General features: G+C 46.2%; 1 protein-coding gene across 1 annotated transcript in view; it reads left to right on the top strand.

Annotated features, from left to right (window-relative positions):
• Positions 1 to 325: 325 nt before the first annotated feature.
• MRPS9 (mitochondrial ribosomal protein S9) overlaps positions 326 to 18,892 on the top strand; it is a 78,215-nt gene continuing 59,648 nt past the window's right edge. The window contains exons 1-2 of the mRNA XM_040425015.1: positions 326 to 446; positions 18,488 to 18,667. Of these exons, the coding sequence (XP_040280949.1) occupies positions 357 to 446; positions 18,488 to 18,667 (270 nt within the window). The 5' untranslated portion in view covers positions 326 to 356. The remainder of the gene's footprint in view (positions 447 to 18,487; positions 18,668 to 18,892) is intronic.

Here is an 18,892-nt window from a genome sequence, read left to right as displayed (position 1 = left end):
TGAAGCCAGCGCCACCTCTGACGTCTTCTCTATGGGGCATGTGGTTGAGGCTCTGAAGTGTTCTTCTCTATACTGTGAAGAACTGCCAGTTGTTGCAGTTCAGACCCTGGGTACACATGTGGGCACTGGGGCTCCTCCTGGGCACATGGGGTGACACCACATAATCCTGCAAACAAAAGAAAATGTATTAAATAATCATCACTTTCAAAGGAAACAAAACAAGTAGAGGGACAGTGTGACATTCCAGGCGACACCTTGGGGACAGGCCCTCACAAGCCGCAGACCGCACTACTTCCGCGGCCTCTTCTCTCCTCCCCGTCCGGTCACGTGACCTCCTGCAGCTTCCATCCTCCAGCATGGCCGCTGTGTGCCTTAGACCGGGGCTGGCGGTGCTGCGGGCGGCGGCTCCCTGGAAGCCAGCAGCGGTGGTCGCGGCTTGTGGAGAGGTAGGTGCAGCGGGCACACCTGGGCGAATAAAGAGCTGGCAGCAGGCGACCTCGTGGAGAGCGATGCCCCCTCCATGTGTCATTCACTTGACCCGGCATTATTACCCTTATGTCCTGCCCCTTTGTGACGGCTGCGCTGTACTACCCGGGCTTACCACCTGCTTCCGTGCCCATGAACTAGCTGGCAGGGTGCTCCCCGTGCCCCAGCGGTCAGCACACCAGCCAAGTGGAGGAGATCGGAGCTGTCACCTGCAGCTCTTCCATTTCCACCTTGACTCCTGTCAATGCAGGGAATGAGTTCAGTGGCACATGGGCAGTAGAATCTGCTATGGGTTTTGCCATAGCTCTGCAGCACAATATACCTTGGCTTTCATCACATACTCATTCCCATGAGTGATTTACTCATTCTGATTCCCTGAGAGATGGGTCCTGTCCATGAGATGGGTCCTGTCCCCGAGATGGGTCCTGTCCCCGAGATGGGTCCTGTCCATGAGCTGGTTCCTGTCCATGAGCTGGGTCCTGTCCCTGAGATGGGTCCTGTCCATGAGATGGGTCCTGTCCCCGAGATGGGTCCTGTCCCCGAGATGGGTCCTGTCCCCGAGATGGGTCCTGTCCCCGAGATGGGTCCTGTCCCCGAGATGGGTCCTGTCCATGAGATGGGTCCTGTCCCCGAGCTGGGTCCTGTCCCCGAGCTGGGTCCTGTCCCCGAGCTGGGTCCTGTCCCCGAGCTGGGTCCTGTCCCCGAGCTGGGTCCTGTCCCTGAGATGGGTCCAGCGTGAAGGAGCCCAGCACCGCCCGCATCCTCCGAATCTTTTCCTTGCGCCCCGACATCAGAAAGCCAGAGCGTCGTAATCTTGCGCAGTGTCCTCATAGTGTTCCTTCCCTATTCTGGCATCAGCCTCAGGGAACGAACTGCGCATGCGCTAGCTCGCGCATCGCGAGATTACGGCGCTTAGCTTTCTGACAGGACTCATCTCGGTAATTTGCATATGTATCAAATTGGGTTTTTTACACAATAAAATCACACAGAGCTATGGGGACTGGGTATTGCGGATGTTCTAGTGGCCATCTAGCAACCCATGTCCTCAGCTCTATACACAAAATCCTGGTGACAGGTTCCCTTTAAAGACAAAGGGCCAGTTCATCTGCCTCTCCTGGTGGACTGGCCCATTTAAATCAGTTGATCAGGGGGAAAAATTATAGCAGACAGACACTATGTGTGATCGGTTTTTCATTTCATCTGTCAGCATGATCAACCCTATTAAAGGGGTTGTCCTGCGCGATCTAGCGCAGGGCAAGGGAACGCATCAGGGGGGCTGCCTGGGTGAAAATATGGGTATGTCCGGGTTCAGCTCTGAACCTGGACAACCCCTTTAAACCAGACTTACTGCCTGCTAGGGTTGATCATGCTGATTAAAATGTTACCTTGCCTTTGTCTGTATGTTCAACAACCCGCTTTTTATTCACATGCAAACGAGCATTGGAGCACCAGGAGGCCGGCTGAATCCTAGGAGCACCAGGAGGCCGGCTGAATCCTAGGAGCACCAGGAGGCCGGCTGAATCCTAGGAGCACCAGGAGGCCGGCTGAATCCTAGGAGCACTATTTTTGTAACACCTATGCTCTGCACACTCCCCCGTCCCCTAATGCTGAGGGCAGAGCTGTCTCAGCTTGTACATATACACTACTTACTGTAGCCTCACCATGTTCAGAATAGAGGTTAATTCTTTAGGAAGTGAATACATGTTACTGGTGTATTCACAGGCACAATGTAAAGACACCAGTAATATGCATTAGCATTCTAAGGCTACTTTCACATTAGCGGCGGGTGAACAGCCTGCCGGATCCGTGCTGCCGCTAGTGCACACGTGCCGCCGGAAGGCTGCTCCGGCCCCATTGACTATAATGGGGGCGGGCCGGAATTCGGGCGGCAGCACAGAAAACATGCCGAGAGGCGACCGGAATAATACGACGACATATTACTGGTGTCTTTACATTGTGCCTGTGAATACACCAGTAATATGTATAAGCTTTAGTGCTCCAAGGATTCAGCCCCGCACCTTTGGTTCTCTAACTTGGCTATTTGCATACGAATGAAACACAGATATCTCTGCAGCTGTTTAACATACAGATAAAATAAATGTATTGTTTTAATCAGCATGATCAACCCTACCAGGCAGTATGCCAGGTTTCATAGGGTTGATCATGCTGACAGAGGTTCTTTCACTGATGTGGAAAACACATGATATACTGATGTTATTCAGACAGTTGAAAAACAGGCAAACTGAATGTAGCTGGAGACGATACTGATCCCACATGGATAGAACTGAAATTAGTTTTACATCATTCATCGGGATAAGGATATGGCCACACCGGGCATAAATGTTGCAGATTTGCCAACGCGGATATCTGAATGGAGCTAGTACTTGTCATTGCACTGCGCCACCGAGACTTCCAAGATAACGGCAGTGTAATGAACAGGAAGCGTCGAGAGCCACCTCTTCAAACAGCTGATCAGGGCTGGGGGTGCAGGGAGTGATTGGAAACTCGGCACAAATTTTGAAGAGCAGTTTATTCCAAACCCTTTATTGGTTAGAGTGGATAATAAATTGGGAAAAGTCAAACCCAGTCCCTTCACAGAACCTGGTGTTTCTGGGCTCCCATCTGGATTCGTAAAACAGAAGACTTTTCTGCCTCCTCAGAAAGCCTCTATGATACTGAACAAGGTCTCAAACTTTCTGGGTCACCCGATATGTACAATTCGGGAAGCCATGAAGCTTCTAGGTCAGTGATGGTGAACCTTTTAGAGACTGAGTGCCCAAACTGCAACCCAAAACCCACTTATTTATCGCAAGACAACAAGTGCCAACAAGACGATAGTCTATCTTCCATGTACTTTATCATCTAGTTATTTCAGTGCGCTGCCTGTGCTGATAAATGGCAGGAAAAGTTTAAGGCATATTGGTACACCATAGACTTTTTCTAGGGTGCGGGTGCCCACAGAGAGGGTTCTGAGTGCCGCCTCTGGCACCCGTGCCATAGGTTCACCACCACTGTTCTAGGTACTCGGAACGGCCTATATTCCAGCCATGAGATGGGCCCAGTTCCATTCTCGAATACTCCAACTGTGGTTACTGGAGAACTGGAACAAAGACCTGAATGCTTTAGAGAACAAAATTGTTCTCTCCCCTTCTGTGATTCATTATTTTCTTTGGTGGCAGGACCTAAGCCATCTCCAGAAGGGAGTCCCATAGGGCACCAGGGACTTAGTGATAATCACGATGGACGCAAGTCTATGAGGCTGGGGGGCGCATTGCTCACAACTTCAGTGTGGAGTTGATGAGACGCAGGTCACAGTAATGAGCCAGCACTGCATATAGGAGAATACAGCACCATATACCTCTTACATCCAGTGACATCTCCTGTCATGTAGACCTCTTCTCCATTTGACCCAGACCTCATGACAAAGTCTTTCAGCCGCATTTCGTCTCTACAGAGTTTGTTACAGACACGTTAGATTTTTAAATTTTTCCACCAGATCCCCCCCCCCATCCTGGTGTCCCAATAATGTCATCCTGCTGCCATTCCCAATACTGTGCCCGTGGTGCTCCCCAATGCCCCAGGCACTATACTGCTGAAAAAAATTGTGACCCCCACTAGAAATAATGTCCCTATAGTGTCTATAGCAATTATAAATGCCACCTAGAGTGCCCCCAGTAATAATAATAAAACCTTAGAATAATTCCCTTCCCCCCACACTGTCCATACATAGTAATTTCACCCCACATTGCCCGCATAATAGTAACTTCCCCCCTCACTGCCCTCGCGCAGTAATTTTCTCCCACACTGCCCCCATATAGTAATTCCCCCCCCACTGCCCCCACAGTAGAAATATGCTCCACAGTAATAATTTCCCCCCATACTGTCCTCTAGTGCCCCCCTTACGGCCAGTAATGTCCCACCACAGCCCCCCTTATGGAAGAGTGATTTACAACCTGGTCCTTTGCCTCTATACTGCGTCCGCTAACCTGCCTACCATAGCAAATCCCCACACCACGTATGAGGTGTTGCCGTATTCAGGAAAAATGCATAACAAATTGTGGGGTGCATTTTCTCCTGTTACCCTTGTGAAAATGAAAAATTTGGGGCTAAAGCAACTTTATATTGGAAATAAAAGTAAATTTTTCATTTCATAGCCTTTTGTTTCTAAATTCTATAAAACGCTTGTTTGGTCTAAGCATTCACTTCACCACTAAATTTATTCCTGGGGGGGGGGGGGTAGTTTCCAAAATGGGGTCACTTTTTGGGGTTTTCTTTCTAAGGGTACCTCATGGTCTCTTTAAATGTGACATGGCACCTGAAAACCATTCCAGCAAAATCTGCCCTCCGTTAACCATACGGCGCTCCTTTCCTTCTAAGCCCTGCCGTGTGCCCATACAGCAGTTTACAACCACATATGGGGGGTTTCTGTAAACCGCAGAATCGGGGTAATAAATATTGAGGTTTCTTTGGTTGTTTACCCTTGATGTGTTCCAGGAAAATTGGATTTAAATGGATAATCTGCACCAAAAAATGAAATTTAAAAATGTCCCCTCCATTTTGCTTTAATTCTTGTGGAACACCTAAAGGGTTAATAAAGTTTGTAGAATCAGTTTTGAATGACTTGAGGGGTGTAGTTTCTAAAATGGGGTCATTTATGGGTGGTTTCTACTAGGGTTGTCCCGATACCACTTTTTTAGGACCGAGTACAAGTACCGATACTTTTTTTCAAGTAGTCACCGATACCGAATACCGATACTTTTTTAAAATGTCATGTGACCGTTTTGGGGGATCTGTGGATGACGCACTGTCATGTGGGGGATCTGTGGATGGCACTGTTATGGGGGACCTGTGGATGGCACTGTTATGGGGGATCTGTGGATGGCACTGTTATGGGGATCTGTGGATGGCACTGTTATGGGGGATCTGTGGATGGCACTGTTATGGGGGATCTGTGGATGGCACTGTTATGGGGGATCTGTGGATGGCACTGTTATGGGGGATCTGTGGATGGCGCTGTTATGGGGGATCTGTGGATGGTGCTGTTATGGGGGATCTGTGGATGGCACTGTTATGGGGATCTGTGGATGGCACTGTTATGGGGATCTGTGGATGGCACTGTTATGGGGATCTGTGGATGGCACTGTTATAGGGATCTGTGGATGGCACTGTTATGGGGGATCTGTGGATGGAACTGTTATGGGGAGGATCTGTGGATGACACTGCTATATGTCATCCACAGATCCCCCTCATAACAGTGTCCCCCAATACACCGGGCCCCGCCGCTCACCGAAGTATTTATAAACGTGAATCCTTATCCTGTTGTTAAGTTGAACTAACGCTGCCCTCTCCCATGTTCCCCTGTATCCCCCTGTATCTCCACAGCACTTACTTAAGCTTCCATAGCAGGCAGAGCGGACGGCACCAGTAACGTCACTCACTGACGTCGCGCGCCTGCTCCGCCTGCTTCACTCATAAAGTGGGCGGAGCAGGCGCTCTACGTCAGTGAGTGACGTTACTGCTGCCGTCCGCTCTGCCTGCTATGGAAGCTTAAGTAAGTGCTGTGGGGATACAGGGGAACATGGGAGAGCGCAGCGTTAGTTCAACTTAACAACAGGATAAGGATTCACGTTTATAAATACTTCGGTGAGCGGCGGGGCCCGGTGTAAGAGTACAGTGACTGCACCGGGCCCCGCCCATAGTTACGCCCTTAGTATTCTATTTATGTATCGGGGCGGGGTATCGGCGGCTGAGTACCGCCGAGAAAACTCGGAATCGGTCCCGATACCGATACTAGTATCGGTATCGGGACAACCCTAGTTTCTACTATGTAAGCCCCAAAAAGTGACTTCATAACTGAACTGGTCCTTCAAGTGTGTTTTGGCAATTTTCTTAAAAATAATTAATTTTGCTTCTAAACTTCTAAGCCTTCTAACTTCCTGAAAAAATAAAATGACATTTAAAAAATGATTCCAACATAAAGTAGACATATGGGGAATGTAAAGTAATAACAATTTTATGAAATATCACTATCCGTCTTAAAAGCAGAGAAGTTCTAATTTTGAAAATAGCGAATTCTTCAAATTTCTCTGCAAATTTGGGATTTTTTTTATGCATAAAGGCAAAATGTATCAACTAAAATTCACCACTAACCTGAAGTATGATGTGTCACAAGAAAACTTGGATTAATAAAAGCATTCCAAAGTTATTACCAAATAAATGGACACGTGTCAGATTAGAAAAATGGGGCTCCGGCATTTGGTCCAAACTGGCTGTTGCTTGAAGGGGTTAAGGATCAATGCAGTTGTGAAGTCTTACATGACAGAAACCACCCAAAAGTGACCCCATTTTACAAACTACACCCCTCAAGTTATTCACAACTCTTTTTTTCAAACTTTAACCCTTTAGGTCAGGGATCAGCAACCTTCGGCACACCAGCTGTGTGAAACTACAACCCCCAGCATATACACTTAGGCTGGGTTCACACGGGCGTTGCATGTGACAGATGCGGGTGCGTTGAGGTAAAATGTGCGATTTTATTAATTTTTTATATTTTTTTCCCCCGGCGAGTGCAAAGCGTTTTAATGCGTTTTGCACGCACGTGAGAAAAATCGGCATGTTTGGTACCCAGACCTGAACCCGGACTTCTTCACAGAAGTTTGGGTTAGGTGTTGTGTAGATTTTATATAATAATAGCATTCTTAATACAGAATGCTTAGTAAAATAGTGATGGAGGGGTTAAAAAAAAAATTAAACTCACCTTAATCCACTTGTTCGCGCAGCCCGGCTTCTCTTCTCTTCTTCTTCTTTGAGGAAAAGGACCTTTGGTGACGTCACTGCTCTGATCACATGGTCTATCACCATGGTGATGGACCATGTGATGAGCGCAGTGATGTCACCAAAGGTCCTTTTCCTCAAAGAAGAAGAAAGAAGAGAAGCCGGGCTGCGCGAACAATTTTTTAACTCCTCCATCACTATTTTACTAAGCATTCTGTATGAAGAATGCTATTATTTTCCCTTATAACATGATAATAAAGATCGGGTCCCCATCCCGATCGTCTCCTAGCAACCATGCGTGAAAATCGCACCGCATCCGCACTTGCTTGCGGATGCTTGCGATTTTCACGCAGCCCCATTCACTTCTATGGGGCCTGCATTGCGGGAAAAACGCACAAAATAGAGCATGCTGCGATTTTTCACGCAACGCACAAGTGATGCGTGAAAATCACCACTCATGTGCACAGCCCCATAGAAATTAATGGGTCTGGATTCAGTGCGGGTGCAATGCGTTCACCTCATGCATTTTACCCCCTCGCAGAATTCTCGCCCATGTGAAAGAGGCCTTACCTGTTCCTGTAACTCCCATAGAAGTGAAAGGAGGATTCTGGGAGTTGTAATTTCAGGACAGTTGCGCTTGCTGCAAGATTACGGTGTTTTAACTTTGTGACGTCCAGGAGCAAGGAGGAGATTCGGAGCATCTGGGGGGCATTATAGGGGCAATTAAATTACTAGGGGCACTGGGGGTAATTATATCAATGGGGGCACAGTGGCAGTCATGCCTGATTTCCGGCTGTGATCTCCAGTGTGGAGATCATAGCCTGAAACCGGCATTTTTTTACACTAAAGCGCTCTGATTGGTTCGTCTGCAGAGACAAACCAATCGGAGTGCTTGCCGGCAAGGGACCACTCTGATTGGTCCCTTGCCGGCTTCCCCGGTGTCTCTGCTCTCGGGGAGAGCGGAGACTCTGGGGCTGTGACACTTTATAGTGTCACAGCCCTGGTAAGCAGTTTGGACGTGACTGTACATCCAAATGCAGTAAATTGCTTGCAATTTGGACCTACAGTAATGCGTTACTGTAAAAGTCAATTTTGGATATTTTGTTTATAATTTTAAATATTGTTTCTAAAATTCTAAGCCTTGTATCGTCCAAAAAAATTAAATTATATTTTCAAAACGATGCCAACATAAAGTAGACATATGGGGAATGCTATTTTATAAGGTGTCACTAAACCAGAGAAATTGAAATTTTGAAAATTGCACATTTTTCCACATTTTCTGTAAATTTTAGATTTTTAAATATATGAAAGGTAAGACGTATCGACTCAAATTTACCTTTCACGAGAAAACTGCAGTGATGTACTATTATGTCAAAATGTGCCAAGTCATTTGTCACTGTGACGTAATAGTATGTCGCAAAGGACTTAAAGGGGCTGTCCATTTACACTTTTATCCTGTGTTTGATCCAAGCTATAAATGACTAAAAAAAAAAACTGAAACGTAGGCGCATTGGCTTTGTGGCATTTGTCCAGCTTTTTTTTTAATTTGCTAATTTGGCACCATGCTGGTGATCCGGATTATCAGAATGGGACTGACTGGAACATGCATTTACTCATTAAATTCTGGTGGAATTACTTGTAGTAACCTGCACACGACTGTATTTTTGGTCCGCGTCCGATACGCATTCTTTGTGGATCGCATGCTGACCCATATATTTCTATGGTGCTCCACACAGATGTTATCCATGCAGCCATTCCACAAATTGTAGAACATGTCCTATTCTGTCCATTTTGCGGACAGTGAACAGGAAAGTGCAGGATGCACACCACCGGTGTCCATATTTTGTGGATCCACTGTTTGTGGGCCACAGAAGGGCAACAGCCACGTGCATGAGGCTTTATATATCATTGCACACAGAAGACTATTTCTGGATGAACGGTTTTTATTTCATCCTTTCCAGGTACAGAACAGTATGGGGAAATCTTAAGATCGCAGTTTATCTTCCTTATGAATGACATGAAGCAAGCTCCCTCGCCATGTGGACGTCGACCAGGAGGGGTGCCATGATGGTTTCCACTGGTTTAAGTGTGACATTGTTAGGCCACTTTCACACTCGCGTTTTGGCTTTCCGTTTGTGAAATCAGTCATGGGCTCTCACAAGCGGTCCAAAACAGATCAGTTTTGCCCTAATGCATTCTGAATGGAAAAGGATCCGCTCAGAATGCATCAGTTTGCCTCCATTTAGTCTCCATTCCGCTCTAAAGGCGGACACCAAAACACTGCCTGCCTGATTAAGCGGAGCCAAACAGATCCGTCCTGGCACACAATGTAAGTCAACGGGGACGGATCAGTTTTCTCTGACGCAATAGAAAACTGATCCGTCCTCCATTGACTTTCAATGGATTTCACGACTGATCCGTCTTGGCTATAGAAGACATAATACATCCGGATCCGTTCATGACGAATGCATGCGGTTGTATTATTGTAACGGAAGCGTTTTTGCAGACCCATGACGGATCCGCAAAAAACGCTAATGTGAAAGTAGCCTTATTCTGTTCAGTGCTGTGTTCTCCCAGTCACAGCCTAAAGCGCTGCCATGAAGCGGGATCTGTAACCAGATAAAATATCCCCTCCACTTCTCAGAATTACTAGCTTCTGCCTCCAAAGTTTATTTTTTCCGTTATGTTTGCTGAATTGGTTTTCTTTGAGTCAACGTTATGGAGCAGATGTACTTGACGTGACAGCGTAGCAGCCAGCTGTGCTACCATGGGGCCCACACCTATCAGACCGTTCATCTTGCACACGTTCCACTACAACATATGATCTCAATGTATTTATATTACAGCCGAGGGATCCAGCTGATGCGCCTTACGTCTATAGTCTAGACAGTGCTTTTGGGTAATGCCTCAATCGGGTTGTCCTCTTTGGAGAAGTAATTTTTCCTACACTGCTGATTTTGTGGTCTCCTCTGTAAGGACCCCCAGATATTAACTGTGTGGGAACATGGAAGCCTGTGTCCAGTTTTTATTTAGCACCATCAGAGGGGAACTGGGTTCTTCGCATGTGGTATTTAGGTTAATTTTTGTGGCGTTCTTTCTCCTGCCATACTGTAAATGCCATGCCATAATGTCTGCTGGTAAGGGCTCATGCCCATGAAAGTAAGGGCTCTGTGCCTGTGCTGCGGACCGCAACTGGTGGTCTGCAATGCATGGGAACTGGCTGTGTGCACTCCATATGACGGATGCGGACCCATTGCCTTGAATGGGTCCGCGATCCGCAATATACAATAAAAGATAGGACATGTTTTATTTTCTGCAGTGCACAGACCCGAAAGCCCACTGAAGTGCTTTGTAATGCTTCTGTGGGCTACCGATAAAAGATATGACATGTCCTATCTTCCCGTTTATGTCAATGAGTTTGCATCCGTGAACCGGTCCGCAATACGGGCATGGGGCCCTTACGTTCGTCTGCATGAGCCATAATTTCGAGGAAAATTAGTAGTTCTAATGGGGGAGATTTATGAAACTGTCTAAAAAAAAAAAACAACGGTGTTTGTGGCCCTCCGCAATCAGTCAGCGGAGATTTCATTTTCTATAATGCGTAAAGGTCCTTTTACATGAACCAAGGTTTCAGCTAATTATCATGAATTAATTGCCTAATTGTCAGGGGAGATGAGAGCTGCTCTTACATGCAGCAATCGCCTCAGTGGTATGGGGACAAGCAGATCCCTGTTCACACAGCACAATCTTCTGCACACAAACAGTGATTTCAGTCTCCGGCTGAAAGACACCATCACCCAATGAACGAGTGTTTGCCCGCATTTTTGGGCCACATATTGTTTCTACAAACACTCGTCCCTGATAATTGGCCTGATTATTGGACCATTAGTGGTGGTTTTCAAAATGTGACATGCCTTGGCTACAGCATTTAGATTTGTGTGACCATACCCATGGTGGTAATCATACTTACCTGATCTCTGCCGCTGGGTTGCGGCTCCATCGCTGCCGGTGGGCTCTGCATAGCCTGGTTTGACACCGGGTCATGTGATAGCTGCAGCCAGTGACTGGCCGCAGTGTTCACTTGTCACCCATGCATCACGTGACCCAGTGTCATGACACATGGGTGGCGTCTCAGTGCTGCAGCCAGTGTTTGGACATGGCTTGATGATGTAGTAGGGAGACCCGGCGGGGCCGCGATGGAGCCAGGGATCAGGTAAGTATGATTGCCAACACAGGTCTGGCCACGCTGTGGGGCCTGTAGGGTATGCCCACAACCCCTTTAAAACTGCATTTAAAAAACACAAGTATAAAAATATAATTTAAAAACTAGATGGCCACGGGATGTTGGCTTAAAAACGCGAGAGATATAAGCAAAGTCTGTTTAACCTGGTTTATTAAAATTTGGACCCAAGTCACCCAATTGCCAAATTTGAGGACCCTGCCATTAACAGTCTAAGGTGGCAGCAATTTACATTTTCCCATATAAAACGAATGGCTAAAATGTGATTGGCCTCTGGCTTTAAAAACTGTGAGAATGGCAGTATTTGATCATTTTACATTGAAGTCAATAGGTGAAATCTGATTGGCTGTTTTAGGCTCCACGCACTTTTCCTCAATCTCGACCCAGTGAGTAATTGTGCTAAGTTTGGGAGTTTATCTCTTTTTCATTAAGGTCAATGGCTGAAATCTGATTGGCTGTTGTTACCCCGCCCCTTTTTTTCCCCAATTGTGAACCACAGTCACCTAGTGACTAACACTTTAAAGTTTGGGAATTATGGCATTTAAGCCTCATTCACACGTCAGTGATTGTGAGCCAAAACCAGGATTGGAGCCTCCACAGAGATAAGGGAAATCTCTGCACCTGTTCTGTGTTTCGAGCCGCACCTGGTTTGGGCTCACAATCACTGATGGAAATCACTGACCAAACACTGACGCGTGAATGAGGCATTAACATGTAAAAATGGCAGCAGTTTTATTTTTTTCTATTGAAAAATCAATGAGTAAAATTTGATTGTTGTGGCTCCGCCCACTTTTTCTAACCTTGAAGTGGAAACACCCAATGACCACATTTGTTATATTTGAGGTCCATGACATCAATAATGTGAGAATGGCAGCATTTTTTTTTTCCATTTTAAATCAAAGAAATCTGATTGGTTGTTTTTGGTATTGCCAACTTTTTTTTAGAATTTTAATCCCAGTCCTCCACTGACCATATGTGCCAAGTTTGAGGACCCTGCCATTAACGGTCTAAAAGTAGCGGCAGTTTTACATTTTCCCATTTAAACAAATGGATGAAATTTGATTGGCCGTTGTAGACTTCGCCAACTTTTTATAAATTTTAACCCCAGTGACCCACGGTGCCAAGTTTGGATATTCTGGCTTAAATACTGTGAGAATGACAGCTTTTTATATTTTGTCATTGAAGTCAATAGGGAAAATCTGATTGGTTGTTTGTGGCTCCGCCCACTTTTTAAAGTCCCCAAAATGTGACAGAAATTGTCAGAGTGACCCAAGTTTGGTAAGTTTAACTTCAAAGCTGTATGGGTGGCAAAAGTTTCCAATTTTCCAATGAAAGTCTATGGCAAAAAGTAGGGTCTTTGGGGGGCCGCCCCAGGGGCCCGGAGGGTGGTATCGGTTAACAAAGCACAAGCAACCTATTCGGGTATGTGCCAAACAAGTGTGCAAAGTTCCGTAATTGTACTCAAAAAACTGTGGGAGGAGTAGCGTATAGAAAATAGCAAAATTTTCATTGCCCGTTGCTAGCTCCGCACCCCCAAAAAAAAATCACCTTTTTATTCAGGTTGACACCAACAATATGTGGTCCGAGTGAGTGTAGCTTCAAAACTGTGCGAGTGGGAGCGATTAGAAAATTTTCCCTGTTTAAAGGGGTTGCCCAGGCTGCCCCCCTGATGTTAGCATTTCATGCTCCGATGCGCTACCTTGCCCTGCTCTTGATCGCGCAGGGCATGCGCTCTTTTGTTTACAATAACACACTGTGTGTTCGGTGACGTCACCGGCTCTGATGGGGGTGCTTTAGCGCTGCCCTAGCCGTTTTACAGGCTAGGGCAGCGCTAAAGCCCGCTATGAGTGCCAGTGACGTTACCTGGCTTCCTGGCAGCCCCAAGGAGAGCCCGGAACGTCACCGGAACTCTGGAAAATGCCTTTGCCCTTGTAGGTGATTAGCAGGGGAATCCAGTGGGAAGATCACTGCGAAGTCTGTTACCTCTCCAGAATAAACCGGCTCTGTAGATTGCTCAGAGTTCTGGAAATCTAGCACACTGTCATTGGTTTGGTTAGACTCTGTTCACATCTGTGTTATGGCTGATCTTTGTAGCTGATCCATTTTTCGGCAGATGCAAACCTTGCTGTTCCTCTTGTCAAAAGTGAGGTAAATCCTGACGAATCCCCTGATAAAAGCATAAACGCAGATGTAACAGAAATCTCCAAGCCGTGCCAAAGGGGTTTAAGCCATATGTAGAGCCCTTTCATTCTGGAAACCGAGGCTGGCATGAGATCACAGCCCTCACCAGTGTAACATATCACAATATCATTTTCTCAGGATTTCCCCTTTAGTACTTATATACTGAAGTATTTATAAGCAAATAACTGCAAAGAATGCAGTCTCTCTATCTCCCCAGCAGCATGTCTAAGAAGAGGCTGAAGCACAAAATCTACTTGGGTAGAATAAGTGGAGAAGCACGTGGTCCCTGTACAGTAGATTTGGGTGTCCTGAAAGCCGTGTGTGCAGTCTCAGCGCTGCGCCTCTAGCCAGTAGCTACATAATTAGAAATAGGGTTGGTGGTGAGTCAGTGGAAACTGCCTGGCAGTGTTTGCTGAACGTATTGCCTCTGCTGCTCCAGGAAATAGTGGTTTGTGATGTACTGTATATTTAGGCGTCAGCTTCTCCGTAAGGTGCACTGCCTTGCTTATGATCTTCTACATTGCTTTTAAAAACACCTATGCATTTTCATCCACATTTACACATTTAGCTGTGTCGCTCATTCTGATTGCAGAGGGGAATTTACCTAGTTATTGCATGGGTGGTTTCATGCACACACAGAGGCCCAGATTACCGTATTCTTCGTCCTATAAGGCTACTTTCACACTAGCGTTTTTCTTTTCACACTAGCGTTTTTCACACTTGCGGCAGAGAGATCCGGCAAGCAGTTCCGTCGCCGGAACTGCCTGCCGGATCAGGCAAAATGTATGCTAACTGATGGCATTAGTAAGACTGATCAGGATCCTGATCAGTCTTAAAAATGCCTGATCAGTCGAAAAAATGCATTGAAATGCCGGATCCGTCTTTCCGGTGTCATCCGGCAAAAACGGATCCGGCATTTATTTTTTCACCTTTTTTTCAGTCTGCGCATGCGCATACCGGAAGGACGGATCCGGCATTCAGGCAAGTCTTCAGTTTTTTTAGCCGGAGATAAAACCGTAGCATGCTACGGTTTTCTCTTTTGCCTGATCAGTCAAAACGACTGAACTGAAGACATCCTGATGCAAACTGAACGGATTAGGGCTCTTTCACACTTGCGTTCTTGTCTTCCGGCATAGAGTTCCGTCGTCGGGGCTCTATGCCGGAAGAATCCTGATCAGGATTATCCTAATGCATTCTGAATGGAGAGAAATCCGTTCAGGATGCATCAGGATGTCTTCAGTTCCGGAACGGAACGTTTTTTGGCCGGAGAAAATACCGCAGCATGCTGCGCTTTTTGCTCCGGCCAAAAATCCGGAACACTTGCCGCAAGGCCGGATCCGGAATTAATGCCCATTGAAAGGCATTGATCCGGATCCGGCCTTAAGCTAAACGTCGTTTCGGCGCATTGCCGGAGCCGACATTTAGCTTTTTCAGAGTGGTTACCATGGCTGCCGGGACGCTAAAGTCCTGGCAGCCATGGTAAAGTGTAGCGGGGAGCGGGGGAGCAGCATACTTACCGTCCGTGCGGCTCCCCGGGCGCTCCAGAGTGACGTCAGGGCGCCCCAAGCGCATGGATCATGTGATCACATGGATCACGTCATCCATGCGCATGGGGCGCTCTGACGTCACTCTGGAGCGCCCGGGGAGCCGCACGGACGGTAAGTATGCTGCTCCCCCGCTCCCCACTACTACTATGGCAACCAGGACTTTAATAGCGTCCTGGGTGCCATAGTAACACTGAACGCATTTGGAAGACGGTTCCGTCTTCAAATGCTTTTAGTACACTTGCGTTTTTCCGGATCCGGCGTGTAATTCCGGCAAGTGGAGTACACGCCGGATCCGGACAACGCAAGTGTGAAAGAGGCCTTACTCTCCATTCAGAATGCATGGGGATAAAACTGATCAGTTCTTTTCCGGTATAGAGCCCCTGTGAAGGAACTCTATGCCGGAAAAGAAAAACGCAAGTGTGAAAGTAGCCATAGAGTTCCGTCACAGGGGCTCTATACCGGAACAAAACTGATCAGGCATATCCCCATGCATTCTGAATGGAGAGTAATCCGTTCAGTTTGCATCAGGATGTCTTCAGTTCAGTCGTTTTTACTGATCAGGCAAAAGATAAAACCGTAGCATGCTACGGTTTTATCTCCGGCGAAAAAAACTGAAGACTTGCCTGAATGCCGGATCCAGCATTTTTTCCCATAGGAATGTATTAGTGTCGGATCCGGCATTCAAAATACCGGAATGCCGGATCCGTCCTTCCGGCCTGCGCATGCGCAGACCGGTAAAAATGTGTAAAAAGATACAAGACTGATCCGTCTGTCCGCATGACAAGCGGAGAGACGGATCCGTCCTTGCAAATGCTTTCAGTCAGCGGCGGATCCGGCGGGCAGTTCCGACGACGGAACTGCCCGCCGGATCACACTGCCGCAAGTGTGAAAGTAGCCTAAGACGCCCCTAGTTTTTAGAGTAGGACAATAAGAAAAAATAATTGTGCTATAAAAGGTGGATTTTCATGCGTTTCTTGGATGCAGCATGCTCTAGGTATGGAGTTTTCCCGTAGACTTATAAATAGATTAAAACAAGAAAATTAAAAGCTTAACAAAAACACGTTAAAATATGGAACCAGAAAAATGTCACAAAAAAAGCTTGTTAAGACACATGAAATTCACTTTACCCTAAAGGGGCATTCACACTACCGTGTCCGCTTTCCGGTCCGCAAATTGTGGATCCACAAAACTCAGATACTGGTCGCATGAATTCCATATTTTGCGCATCAGCACTTCCCGCCCTTTGTTAGAAATGCCTATTCTTGTCCGCAAAATTGAAAAGGATAGGACATGTTCTATTTTTTTGGTGGGGCTGTGGAACGGACATATGGATGCAGACAGTGTCTCCACATCTTTAGTGGTCCTAATAAATAGGGATGAGCAAACTTCTGTTTTTAAGTTTGGCGTACAAGGTTCGGGCTATCTGAGAATGACATTATGGATTACACTACCACGGACCATAACTTATGGTCCGTGGTAGCGACATCCATAACGGAATTCTTACAGAACCCGAACCTTGTACGCCGAACTTGAAAACAGAAGTTCACTCAACACTACTAATAAATGAATGGGTCCAAATGTGATGCGCACCGAAAATACGGTTGTGAATGCCCCCGAAAGCTTATAGTAGGTAGGTCATTTTATTCTGAGGACCCTAGTAAAGTTGTTACATTGCAGAATATTAATGATTTCAAATTTTAGTTGTTTCTGCTTTTGGAAATTGTGTGTAATGTCTTGTGCATTGTCAATTATCCACATATATATATTTTTTTATAAATCGCTTCCACTTTAGTACATTTCAGATTTTCCACCTGCAAATTAAGCCAGAAAATCTGCAGCGTATCTGCAACTTTCCTGGGGTTCGCCCATCTGGGACATTAAAGGGGTTTCCCAAGAGTTAGGCTACATGCACACGACCGTTGTTTGGGTCCGCATCCGAGCCGAGGTTTTTGCAGCTTGGATGTGGACCCGTTCACTTCAAAGGGGCCGCAAAAGATGTGGACAGGACTCCGCGTGCTGTCCGCATCCATTGCTCCGTTCCGTGGTCCGCAAAAAAAATATAACCTGTCCTATTCTTGTCCGTTTTGCGGACAAGAATACGCAGTTATATTAATGGCTGTCCAAACACACAACGGTTGTGTGCATGTAGCCTTATACTAATGACCTATTCTCTGGATAAGTAGAAAAAGTGGAGGGCCACAGCAGCATATCCAAAATCCTTCTTTATTTCAATCGATCACCGCATAACACAGCATAAAAACAGCAGCAACGTTTCGGCTAGGAATAGCCTTTGTCAAGCCTTTGCTTGACAAAGGCTATTCCTAGCCGAAACGTTGCTGCTGTGTTATGCGGTGATCGATTGAAATAAAGAAGGATTTTGGATATGCTGCTGTGGCCCTCCACTTTTTCTACATACCTTGGATTGCTTTGGATCTGTGATCTTCTGCCCAGCTGCTGCATGACTTCCATTATCGCTCTACACTAGCCGCTTGCTGTGCTGCTCCTGCACACCTTTCTTTCTCTATTCTCTGGATAAGTCAGTAGTGTCTGATCAGTGGGTGTCCGACACCCAGGACCCCCTCAGATCAGCTTAGCCTAGGCCATGTGTTTAATCGGTCACATGGCCTAGGCGTAGCTCAGCCACACTGAAGTGAATGGGGACCCTCTCCTATCTGACATTGATGGCGTATGATGGTGATTTGCCGCCAATGTTCCTGATGGGAATACCCTTTTAAGAGAAGGATTGCAGTTGTGCAACACATTTACTATTGAGGACAGTACCTTATGCCAGCCTGGTCAGGCAACAAAATGCCATGGCAAGTTACTCCTTGTGCACCAGAGGTCTTCAAAATGACGTAGACATGTTCTACTTTTCCAGCTTTAATGACGACCCATTGTGTACACAATCCTAAATAGTAGCAATGCTACAAGCTGAGACGTTCCCACTACTTTGTGATGACAGTGTGCATTTTTTCCTTTGTATCTTCGGTAAGTAGGGTCAGTATTGTATTCATTTATCACAGTGAGTATGAAAAGCAATTAATCTTCAAAGTTTAGTCTGTTTTATTATATTTTTATTGTATTGTAACTTTATGTTGTCGCCGGTGTTGCTGGTAAGTGCTGATGCCATATAGTGAACATGGCCTTACCTGTCTTCTGTGTATTCTACCGGCTCGTTTATTTGGTGTTTAGTGATCATTTGATTAGTTTTTCTCCTCTTAGTTTTTTTTGTATCCCTGCCCCTCTTATTTTGGCACAGGCGTCTCGACTAATACATACCAGTTCCACAGTACAGAGGAAAAATGTTGCAGCCTCGGGACCTGAAAAGTACACAGAGGCTTTTATTAAAAAACAGATTGAAGAGTTCAACATTGGAAAGAGACATTTAGCCAACATGATGGGAGAGGATCCAGAGACATTTACCCAAGAGGATATTGATGTAAGTAGAGCTGCTCGGTTGGAGAAGTAATTTCGTGCAGAGTTTTATATTGAAAACTCTTCAACTCTGGTGAAACTGTCCCAAATCCCTGTGAATTTTAATCAAACTGTCGGGGTAATGCTGAGCGCATTTCTGTCGAAAGCCAGGGCATTTGTTCTGCTGTCTTGTGTAGGACTGGTCACATTAAATAACACACTGCGCTGCCTTCACAGTTCTGCGGTGACT

This window comes from Bufo bufo, chromosome 3 (assembly GCF_905171765.1).
Source record: "Bufo bufo chromosome 3, aBufBuf1.1, whole genome shotgun sequence".
Classification (NCBI taxonomy): domain Eukaryota; kingdom Metazoa; phylum Chordata; class Amphibia; order Anura; family Bufonidae; genus Bufo; species Bufo bufo.
The sequence above is the reverse complement of the archived record's forward strand: the minus strand, read 5'-3'. Positions and strand labels throughout refer to the sequence as shown.